The sequence below is a fragment of the Trachypithecus francoisi genome, unplaced genomic scaffold, assembly GCF_009764315.1.
Source record: "Trachypithecus francoisi isolate TF-2019V2 unplaced genomic scaffold, Tfra_2.0 Lachesis_group0, whole genome shotgun sequence".
In the NCBI taxonomy this organism is placed as follows: Eukaryota; Metazoa; Chordata; class Mammalia; order Primates; family Cercopithecidae; genus Trachypithecus; species Trachypithecus francoisi.
In genome coordinates this window covers 195,642,855-195,653,886 of record NW_022681453.1, presented here as the reverse complement: position 1 = coordinate 195,653,886, position 11,032 = coordinate 195,642,855, and the positions used below count along the sequence as shown (strand labels likewise).

Below are 11,032 nucleotides of genomic sequence, written 5' to 3'. Positions count from 1 at the left end.
ACACCACTGCACTCCAGCCTGGGCAATGAGAGCGAAACTCCGTCTCTAAAAACAACAAGAACAACAACAAAAAAAACCACAGGACACGGAACATGAGGTAAAACCATATTGCCTTTATTTGGCTAAAGAACAAAATCCAAAATAACTCAGAACAAACTAATAACAGACAGGAAAATTAGAGACTGAACCCCACTTGAGGAAAACTTCCCCGCGGACTCACACTGGTGATGGGACGAACGTTCACGACGAAGCCAGCAGCCCTTTCCAAGACTCTCTTGTCTTCTAGGGATCCTCAATACAAAACAACCCAACTAATCCAGGATACGTTCAAAACAGTCAGTTTTCCCCTCAAAAGGCAGGAAGGCCCACTTCAAACCTCCAGGAACACAACCCACGCCATCCCAGTGTTAAACTTGGTGCTTCTGTTTTCTGCCTCAATCCGAGTGCTAACATAAAATCCCGGCAGACAACAATCTTTCTTCTTCAAGAAAATTAACATTTAATGGTATAATCCCAAGAACATGTTCTACTTATTTACTTGGAAAAATAGAAGCTAGGGCCCACTCTTTATCCCATGGCAGTCTATTCTATGAGAGAAAACAAGAACAATTATTGCTATGACTTTGAAAAATAGAACCTTTAAAAATACTTATATTGGTAAGTTTAAAAAAATACCATCAGTTAAAAAGCATTGGCTCTACCATTAACCCGATGTTAATGGGGGACTTTCTTTTTCTACCTGTATTGGTTCAACTTCTGGTGAGACGGTGTGCTGATAGAAAATCTAGAAGCTATGGCTTTTAGGGAATTAAAGAAAAGCAGCAAAATATAATTGATTTGGAAGGATTTTGGGTAAGTGATCTGGAACAGGATTAAAAAGGCAAAGAGCTCTTGAAAATAGCTACCCCCAGTCAAGATAATCCAGGAAGGGAGAGCAACGCCCTGTGAACCACTGTGGAAAGAACATCTAGAGATGGTCTGACCAGCTGTGCAGCCTCCAAAAGAATCACCATCACTCAGGTGCAGCCTAAGGAGTTACCGGCGATCAGAAAGTGTCAAAAGTTTTCTCAACCTCCCTCATGTTTTTTCTCTTCGTCAGGATTTTCAACCTCCTCACATCCCTAACTTTCTCACCCAAGCCTCAGCAAAATAATGGTCTTTGGTTCTAGCTATCAGCAAGAGCTGCAACAGCACAAATGATCCCTTTCTAGTCCGCTAAAGTTTCAACCTCCATTCTTCAGTGCTTCTGAGTCTAGCACAAGAAAAGAGCAAGCTTTCCGTCCAGCCCCCCGGAAGGCAGTGGCTGCGCTGGCACCTCCTCAGCTCTGGTTGCAGGGCTCTGGCCTTCTTACGTCTCACACACAGAGGCTCTACTCTAAGGCCAGCATTTCTGGCTCCGTCATCTTGGCCACACTTGGCCCATCCATGTTGGCTGCTTTCTTGTACGGGAATCAGGGAAACAGCTCCATAGCCTCAAACATTAATATCTGAAGATTTAGATCACAGGCATTGTTGTGGTGTACACACCTCTAACCTCATTTAGTTAGGCACAGATGACCCAATTATGCAACATTCCAACAGCTTCCTCCGTCTACCCATGCTTGTCCAGCACCTAAGACCACATTTACCCCAAAGTATCTAATATGCCACACCATAAAAGACTTCCGCTTTCAGTCAAACAAATAGCTTTCAGAAAAAACGATTAGACTGAGGTGGTAGAAACTCACCGAAAGGGGAAAGGGAGTTTCCCAAGCACATGTACGTTTGCTGGCCCTAGCAGTCTCTGAGGTCTGTCAGCCTGCAGGTCCCGTTCCAAGCACAGGGCATGCCAAAGCAGCCCACTGAGAGCAGAGGAAGAGGGGCTCAAACATCGGGGACCCAGACTATCTAGGAGCTGTGGCTCCAATGGGGAGGGAGGAAAACCACGCTCTGGGCAGCTCCCCGTCTATCCAAATACACTTGCGGCATGTGCACCTGGAGGAAGCAAGTCGACCGGCTTCGGCAGAGACCTCACTGCCTTTCCACACCAGGGAGGACAAGTCAGACAGAAGCAGGCAGAACTCCCAGAGAGCGAAGGCTGGCGCAGATAAGTTCAAAGATGAGACTGTGTAACGCTGGGTAACACAGGAAAACACTAACTTCAACTGTTTCAAAGACAGGACTCCAGGCCAAAGCTTGTATGACCAGTTTTGACAGTAAGAACTGCGCGTCAAGAGAAGAGTTAGAAATGTCATTTTCACAGGTGATCAGGATAACAAGACGCTTCATTCTCCCCCGCCTCTGTGACGCTCTTTCTGGCTGATCCAAGTATTTTTATTTTTTATTTTTTTAATTATTTCTTTTTATTTCTGTGTGTGTGGTTTTGTTTTGTTCTGCTTTGAAGACAGAGTCTCGCTCTGTTACACAGGCTGGAGTGCAGTGGCACCCTCTTGGCTCACTGCAACCTCTGCCTCCGTTCAAGGGATTCTCCTGCCTCAGCCTTCCAAGTAGCTGGGATTACAGGTGCGCACTACCATGCCTGGCTAATTTTTGTATTTTTAGTAGAGACGGGGTTTCACCATGTTGGTCAGGCTGGTCTCAAACTCTTGGCCTCAAGTGATCCACCGGCCTTAGCCTCCCAAACTGCTGGGATGACAGGCGTGAGCCACCGTGCCTGGCCTGGGTGATCCAAGTTTTAAGAACCTAGGTAGTCCTGCTGTGCAGGCAACGATTCCAGCCTCTGACCCTCAGGCGGAAGAACAGGTGTTACCAGAAAGTGTTTAGGGGGGCCGGGCGCGGTGGCTCACGCCTGTAATCCCAGCACTTTGGGAGGCCGAGACGGGCGGATCACGAGGTCAGGAGATCGAGACCATCCTGGCGAACACGGTGAAACCCCGTCTCTACTAAAAATACAAAAACTAGCCGGGCGAGGTGGCGGGCGCCTGTAGTCCCAGCTACTCGGGAGGCTGAGGCAGGAGAATGGCGTAAACCTGGGAGGCGGAGCTTGCAGTGAGCTGATATCTGGCCACTGCACTCCAGTCCAGGCGACAGAGCAAGACTCCGCCTCAAAAAAAAAAAAAAAAAAAAGTGTTTAGGGGGTGGACTCTGAGATGCTCACAGTCCTAGCAGAGAGGCAAGAAAAGAGAAAATGCAGTTTTCTTAGCTGAAAACACTAAAACTCCACCCCCACAAGGGGTATTTGTGAGTGACAGGGGGTGGGGCCTGGACAGAAGCCATTTTCCCCTGAATCTAGCCATAGGATTACTGATGGCTGATGATCTGCTAGGCCATGTAGCTAAGTAGCTAAGGAGACAGGAGGCCAGGGCTTTGAAAGTTAGATCATGCTCAACAGCAGGTGTTAGGTGTGAGCGCAGGTGTTAGGTGTGAGCGCAGGTGTTAGGCGTGAGGGCAGGTGTTAGGTGTGAGCGCAGGTGTTAGGCGTGAGCGCAGGTGTTAGGCGTGAGGGCAGGTGTTAGGCGTGAGGGCAGGTGTTAGGCGTGAGCGCAGGTGTTAGGCGTGAGGGCAGGTGTTAGGCGTGAGCGCAGGTGTTAGGCGTGAGGGCAGGTGTTAGGCGTGAGCGCAGGTGTTAGGTGTGAGCGCAGGTGTTAGGTGTGAGCGCAGGTGTTAGGCGTGAGCATCCTTCGATTGGAAATTCAAGTGGTGAATCCCCCAGGCAAGCTAACACGGAGATGGCACCACAACCACCAGGCGTGTGTGAGAAGTGGGGAGAAAAGGAGAAAACCTACCACATCTTGTCCCGTGAGGACACGCTCTGTGGCTTGGTGGACGGGCAGCGGAGGGAGGTCCCTGCCGGCCGCGGCTCTCCGAGGAAAAGAAAGACTCTGTGGAGCTCTGGTTCCAGTGAAGAATGTTCTTAAGGGGGACAGAGGTCAGGATGACGAGGCCTGTTGCTTCAGAGAGGAAGGTGTTTCCTATGCTTTTGCTTCTACATTCTGTGCAAATCTCTCTATTCAGTATCGCTATGACCAAAAGGGACTGACATCAAGTTCCAACGGCAGACATTTACAAAGTATCCTTTGTAAAAGGCTAGATAATATTAATAACATTCAAATCGGAGTAGCAGGGCCAGGCACTCCTCCCGGTAGGAAACGAATCTCAACTGCCTTGGCATGGGATTGAGTATTGTCCCGCTCCTCTCCTCATCCTCATGACCCTCAAAGTGCTCCTTCCGTTGAAGGTAGATGGCAGGAAGGAGACTCACAAAAGCTTCCAGAGAGCCGGGTCACAGAACTTTCTGAGAAGATGAACACAGCAGAAACACTGCAGCTGATGCCACGGGTCTGCTTCCATCCCCGTCTGGGTCTTCATGGACCCCACTGGGTCCAGTAAGAAACTCCTCAGGGAGTAAGACAAGTGAGGCTCAGATCTCCTTCCTACAGCCACAGTGACACTGGTGACAGCAGTACGTTGAGGGGATTTGTGACTGTAACTTGGCTTTTAGCTTTTCCTTAAGGAAATCAAAATTAAGATATTTCTCCACAAATTACCCATCAGCACGGCTCATTTCGTGAAGGACTTGGCAAGCCACTTTGCTTCAGAACGGAAGGCAAATGCTGTCGTGTACTGGGAAGAAAAGGCCTCCGCGTATTACACTACCTCCTCCTTCTGCCCACTCCTCGGGCAAACAATTAGTTCTACATTTCAAAGACTAATTTAAAAAAAACTTAATACAAATGACGATTTCCCTGTTGAGATCACACGAACATTAACAGTGGGACAGCCCTTGGGGAGGGCAAATGGGTGCAGAGCAGGCTTCTGAGGTGCAGCCCCTCCTTCGTGTGGGTGAGGGATGTCACTTGGAGGACGGGCTGTTTGGTTCCCCCAGTCCCAGGTCCTCTCGCCCCAGCTGTCTTTCCTTTGTAGCTGTCCTTAGGTTTAGTGTTGGGGTCACAGTCTGGAATTCAACAGAGAGCTTTGAAGGTAATGGGACAGAGGGAGAGGAGAGGAAAGGAGGGAGGAAAAATTAGTCTTCTTCATCCTCACTGATATCATAGGCTGCAGCCTTGTGCCTGGAGAGATTTGCTGGGGAACAAGGTGGGGAAGTCTTGCCAGAGAAGGGCCATCGAAAAGAGGGGGAGGGGGAGCGCTCGCGCGTGGGGCTGCTGCTGGGGCTCTGCTTTGGACTGATGGCCTGCAGCATCCGGCCCTTCCCCTCCTTCAGCATGTGTTTCTGGAGAAACCGAAAGGAACAGTTAGAAACAATACTGTGGATCCTACTGAATCATCACTGAAGCATCTGGGACTAGGGCAGTCTATGCTGTACTATTGATTTAAGGGTTCTCACCTGCTATCATTACCCGGGAAATTCCCCATTCTTCCCGAATAATCTGTTCTAGGATTATTCTTATCTTTCCAAACACCTTCACAGACAGATCCTTCCTGATGTCTAACCTAGGACTCACTTGCTCAATCTTTTATTTGGTTGGAAAGACTGCTACTCCTCAAAGACAGAATGCCCACCTTACCTGGGGTTCATGCTGCAGCTACTTGTAGTGGAGGCTGCTTTCTTTTTATTATTCTTTATTCTTTCCTTTCCTTCTATCTAAAATCATACCACAAATAAAAGCTGGGCAAGGCTTTTTGTCACCTTGTCACCAGATTTCAAGGTTGATAGAGAGCTGGCAAAATTATCTAGGAGAATGTGTAACCTCTTTTTGTAAAGATTTCAAAAACCTTGCTGGGGACAGTTGAAAGATAGTTCTGCCCAGATAAGGGGACTAGACTAGATCACTCCTTAATTGTCGACGTCCCTTTCTGCTCCATGATTCTGTAATTCTTCCCACAACATGGGAGCTCCCTACACTGTCCAGTGGGAAAGAACATACCAGCGCTCCTTCCGGACCAAACATTTCCAGAAAACTTCCAATGAATTCTCGGGACTTCTCCTCCCACTTCTGAATGAGGTCAATGCTTTTTTCCTCCACCTTCTGAACAAATTCTTTGGACTTCTCCTCCACATCCTTCACTTTCTTCTTTACTTTGTCAACCCTCTCCTGCAGGTGGTATTTCTTCTCCTAGGTAAAGAAATAACTATTTTGAGAAATAATGCTCATGCCAAACTTCTCTACCACAAGAGAACAAAAAAACATGGCTCAAGCACTCAACGGACACTGTCTTCAGTCTAGAATTCTGCTTTGCGTTGATCTACCCCACACGTCATTAGCATAATAACAGATATGCTGTGGATGCACACACTAAGTAGTAATTCTAATATTGTGGGCATTTGGGAATAAACTAAAAATATAGGCTATACCCAGTCACAGGCAGGTAGTCAAATAAAGTCAGAGTTTTAAAGATAAAACATCAACTTGGAACATAAACATGCCCAGCATGACCCAAATCATTCCAGAGGGAGCTACAGAGGCAGCTAAGAGATCCCTGCACAATACTGCAAGAATAAACGAATCACGATGATCGAAAGAGAAAACACTGATCTTCCGCTTCATGTGCTCATCGAACTGCGCTTCCCTCTGTCGCAGGCTGACTCTGTTATTTTAATGGCTTGTGTTGTTGCTTTTGTTCCTTTCGTGTTTTAAGGTCCGTTTACTCATCTACGAAATGCTGACTCTCGGTGGCCCTACCGACTTTGCTAAAGAAAAGGAAAACGGCCGGGCGCGGTGGCTCAAGCCTGTAATCCCAGCACTTTGGGAGGCTGAGACGGGCGGATCACAAGGTCAGGAGATCGAGACCATCCTGGCTAACATGGTGAAACCCCGTCTTTACTAAAAAATACAAAAAAAAACTAGCCGGGCGAGGTGGCGGGCACCTGTAGTCCCAGCTACTCGGGAGGCTGAGGCAGGAGAATGGCATAAACCCGGGAAGCAGAGCTTGCAGTGAGCTGAGATCCGGCCACTGCACTCCAGCCTGGGCGACAGAGCGAGACTCCGTCTCAAAAAAAAAAAAAAAAAAAAAAAAAAGAAAAGGAAAACGGTATCAACCCTGTGGCGGAGGGGAGGGGAGTCTTTAGTCAAATGAAGAGTATCCTTGGCCGGGCACAGTGGCTCATGCCTGTAATCCCAGCACTTTGGGAAGCCGAGGTGGGAGGACTGCTTGAGGCCAGGAACTCGAAAGCAGCCTAGACAACATAGCAAGACCTCATCTCTACTAAAAATAAAAATATAAAAAATTAGGGGCCGGGCGCGGTGGCTCAAGCCTGTAATCCCAGCACTTTGGGAGGCCGAGACGGGTGGATCACGAGGTCAGGAGATCGAGACCATCCTGGCTAACACGGTGAAACCCCGTCTCTACTAAAAACTACAAAAAACTAGCCGGGCGAGGTGGCGGCGCCTGTAATCCCAGCCACCCGGGAGGCTGAGGCAGGAGAATGGCGTGAACCCGGGAGGCGGAGCTTGCAGTGAGCTGAGATCCGGCCACAGCACTCCAGCCTGGGCGACAGAGCGAGACTCCATCTCAAAAAAAAAAAAAAAAAAAAAAAATTAGCTGGGTATGGTGGCCTGTGCCCATAGTCACAGCGACTCAGGAGGCTGAGATGGGAGGATCACTTGAGCCCGGAGGTCAAGGCTGCAGTAAGCCAAGATCGCGCTACTGTACTCTGGCCTGGGTGACTAAGTGTTACTCTGTCTCAAAAAAAGAAAAAGAAAAGTACTCTCATAATTTCCAGATCACAAAGAGGAAAGGGAATATGTTTAGAACTTTTAAACACCTGATTGTTATGGGAAAAAATAAAGCTATAGTAAATAAATTAACAAGAGCTAGTGTTTGTCTGCCTAGATAAATCATATTTAGATGTAATCATTTTATCCATTCTTATAGCACAATTCACAGAGATGGGAGCAGGGGGGGGAGCATGGTAAACTGATTATGTAGGAGACATTAAAGTTAGCAGCTTTCTTCTTTTTAAATTAATTTTATTGAGGTCTAATTTACGTACAAAATGTATAGTGTTGGATAGATACAGTAGCTCATGCCTGTAATCCCAGCACTTTGGGAGGCCGAGGGGGGCCGATCGCTTGAGGCCAGGAATTCAAGACCAGCCTGGGAAACGTGGCGAAACCCCATCTCTGCTAAAAAAAAATACAAAAATTAGCCAGGCGTGGTGGCACAAGCCTGTAATCACTGCTATTCAGGAGGCTAAGGCACCAGAATCACTTGAACCCAGGAGACAGAGGCCACAGTGAGCCGAGAACACGCCATGGCACTCCAGCCTGGGCAACAAAGCAAGACTCTGTCTCAAAAAGAAAGAAATACTACATATATATATGTAGTGTATATATATATATAATATATATACACACACACTGCAGTATATATATAACTGTTTACAAAAAGAATGAATATACACTACATACATATATATATACACTACATACATATATATATATATACTACAAACATAAATATATATATATGAGGTTTTTTTTTGTCTGTTTGTTTAGAGATGGGGTCTTGCTATGCTGCCTCCAGACTGGTCTCAAACTCCTGGCCTCAAGCAGTTCTCCCGCCTCAGCCTCCCAAAGTACTGGGATTACAGGCATGAACCACCAAGCCCAGTAAAATATACAGAGTTTCTAAAAGGCAATAGTAAGCTAAGATAAACTTAAGCTTTCATCAATCAAAATTTAAAACTCAGGTCTAGGTGGGGAAGTGGTGTGTCATGTGTCACTGTCCACACGGGGAGAGGGTTCACAGGCCTTAGCAGGTTTCCAAAAGATCACCCAACCAAAAAAGAAAAAGGAAGTTTAAGAGACACAGTTTTCAATTTATTAACAGAAATACGGTACTATCTAAATTACTCTTTCTTATTTATTTTGTTGGCTGTATGGCCTTATACCAATGTGTTGGTACTAGACCGTAATGGCAGAAACTGTCTGTTTCATTCTTTTTGTGAACAGTTAACATAGTGGTAATTCATTCACTGAACTTTTGGGAGTGATCATTAGAGCCAACTGCAAAGCCAGTTCAGCTAAGATGGAGTGAGAGGCAATACGTATCCCACAGTCAGGGAAGTCTGGGGTGCGGTTGGAACTCACGTTGATGAAGCTGACATTGAGCTCCTTTGCCGTGTAGCCCCTCTGCAGGTTCCGCCTCGCATACACATCATAGTCCCGCACAATTCGGGTGATGATGTCTGACGTGGAGATACCTTCTGTCCTCTGTGTTGGAGCAAACATGCCTGACTCAGAAACACATACAGACAAACACTGTGAGGTTCTGGTTAGCTCAGGTATTAAGACTAAATGGAAACTAGGGGCAACGTTCCTTTCCTTTCCTCAAAAAGCAGAATCTGTTAATACTAAATGAAACGGAGAGATACTGATATACAGAAGGAAGACTGAATGAAAGTCCAGAGATAAGGCAAAGAAGAGTTACATAGCCCTAATATTATGAAAAATATGAGAAAGCGTTTCCTGAGATTAAGAGAGAGATCAAAAGTAGATGTTTAGACCAAGAATTGATGGATGTCATGAACTGATGATGAAGAATTGATGGATGCTATGCTCATCTTTACCTTTTATCCAAAATGTGGCCTGAAAGAGGATGTTGAATTTCTAATGTACACATTTTCCTCTGTAAAGCAGCAAGACGGCTGAACATCTACAGCTGCCCTGAGATACCCTAAAGTGAGGAAGCACATCAGCTCACTCACCTGCCTCCTTGATGTGCTTATAAACATCATCACTTCCAGCAGATGAATAAGGGATATCATCATGGGCTACAAAATCAATCTGAAAATAAGGAAACATCATTAAAACCCATGATAACTGCCACTCAGAAAGACCCAGTCGATGTTCTCAGGCCCAGAAAAAGGACAATAAGCAGAAGTCAGGCTACAGTCTATTCACAAACCACCCAACCTAATGATTTATGGAGTATACGTAGAAAGTCAGCCAGCTGCTTTTCTAGCTATTTCTCCTAGTCTACTAGAACTGTTACCCTCACTCTGTATACCAGTCATCTTGCTGTGGTCAATAGGGCCAGAGGGTTTGCTGGTGAACCCGTTAGTGGGTGGAGCCTAGGAAAGAAGGAAATCTCCCTGTCCTGGGTCTGGAAGGATTTGGTCAAATAAGGGTTTCTACAAGTATGAGAAAGGCCGGGCGCGGTGGCTCACGCCTGGAATCCCAGCACTTTGGGAGGCCGAGGCAGGCGGATCACGAGGTCAGGAGTTTAAGACCATCCTGGCTAACACAGTGAAGCCCCGTCTCTACTAAAAATACAAAAAAATAAGCCAGGCATGCTGACGGGTGACTGTAATCCCAGCTACTTGGGAGGCTGAGGCAGAATTGCTTGAACCCGGGAGGTGGAGGCTACAGTGAGCTGAGACTGCACCACTGCACTCCAGCCTGGGTGACAGAGCGAGACTGTCTCCAAAAAAAAAAAAAAGTATGAGAAAGAGGTTACTTCTTTCCTTACTGGTTTCTCTCAGTCCGTGAGAAAAGAGGGAATATAAAAATAGCAACCACTAGCCCTATGACTGGAATAGATACATCTATACTCCTGAGAAATACAAACCCAAAGCCATAAAAGATATTTTATCCTCAGGATCTATCATTTTACTACCTTTTTTTTTTTTTTTTGAGACCGAGTATCGCTCTGTCACCCAGGCTGGAGTGCAATGGCATGATCTCGGCTCACTGCAACCTCTGCCTCCTGCATTCAAGCGATTCTCCTGCCTCAGCCTCCTGAGTAGCTGGGACTACAGGTGCATGTCACCACGCCTGGCTGATTTTTTTGTATTTTTAGTAGAGACGGGGTTTCACCATGTTGGCCAGGCTGGTCACGAACTCCTGACCTCAAGTGATCCTCCCACCTTGGCCTCCCAAAGTGCTGGGATTACAGGTGTGAGCCACTGCGCCCGGCCATTTTACTACTATGAATATCCTTTGCAAGAACAAGAAGAGACAAATGACACTGGGGATCAATAATGTTGTTCAGAGACAAGCTAAACTTCACTTACTCCTTCCTGAACGGGCCACCAGCCTTTTGCTGATAATGACTAAGATCACTATACCAACCTCCAGAGACCACTGCAGTGTGAAGCATGTTCACTGGGACTGTCAGAGACCCTCAGCTA

General features: G+C 46.7%; 1 protein-coding gene and 1 long non-coding RNA gene across 5 annotated transcripts in view; one reads left to right on the top strand and one right to left on the bottom strand.

The window, feature by feature from the left end:
* Positions 1-93: 93 nt before the first annotated feature.
* PCYT1A (phosphate cytidylyltransferase 1, choline, alpha) overlaps positions 94-11,032 on the bottom strand; it is a 51,857-nt gene continuing 40,918 nt past the window's right edge. Inside the window, exons 6-10 of one of the 2 annotated variants that reach the window (XR_004437467.1) lie at positions 9,608-9,686; positions 8,991-9,133; positions 5,826-6,014; positions 3,726-5,170; positions 94-587 (exon numbers count right to left, since the gene is read on the bottom strand). Coding sequence is in view for 1 of the 2 variants with exons in the window: in XM_033213210.1 (XP_033069101.1) it covers positions 4,964-5,170; positions 5,826-6,014; positions 8,991-9,133; positions 9,608-9,686 (618 nt within the window). In the remaining variant the exon portion in view is untranslated. Of the gene's footprint in view, positions 588-3,725; positions 5,171-5,825; positions 6,015-8,990; positions 9,134-9,607; positions 9,687-11,032 lie in introns of those variants that run through there. The other variant, XM_033213210.1, reaches the window with a different exon arrangement.
* LOC117084480 lies at positions 3,073-4,663 on the top strand. 3 transcript variants are annotated; one of them, XR_004437470.1, is made up of 3 exons: positions 3,073-3,334; positions 3,430-3,562; positions 3,601-4,663. It is a non-coding gene; the product is annotated as an uncharacterized LOC117084480 (long non-coding RNA). The 3 variants fall into 3 exon arrangements; XR_004437469.1 differs by having other exon boundaries at positions 3,411-3,562; XR_004437468.1 differs by having other exon boundaries at positions 3,392-3,562.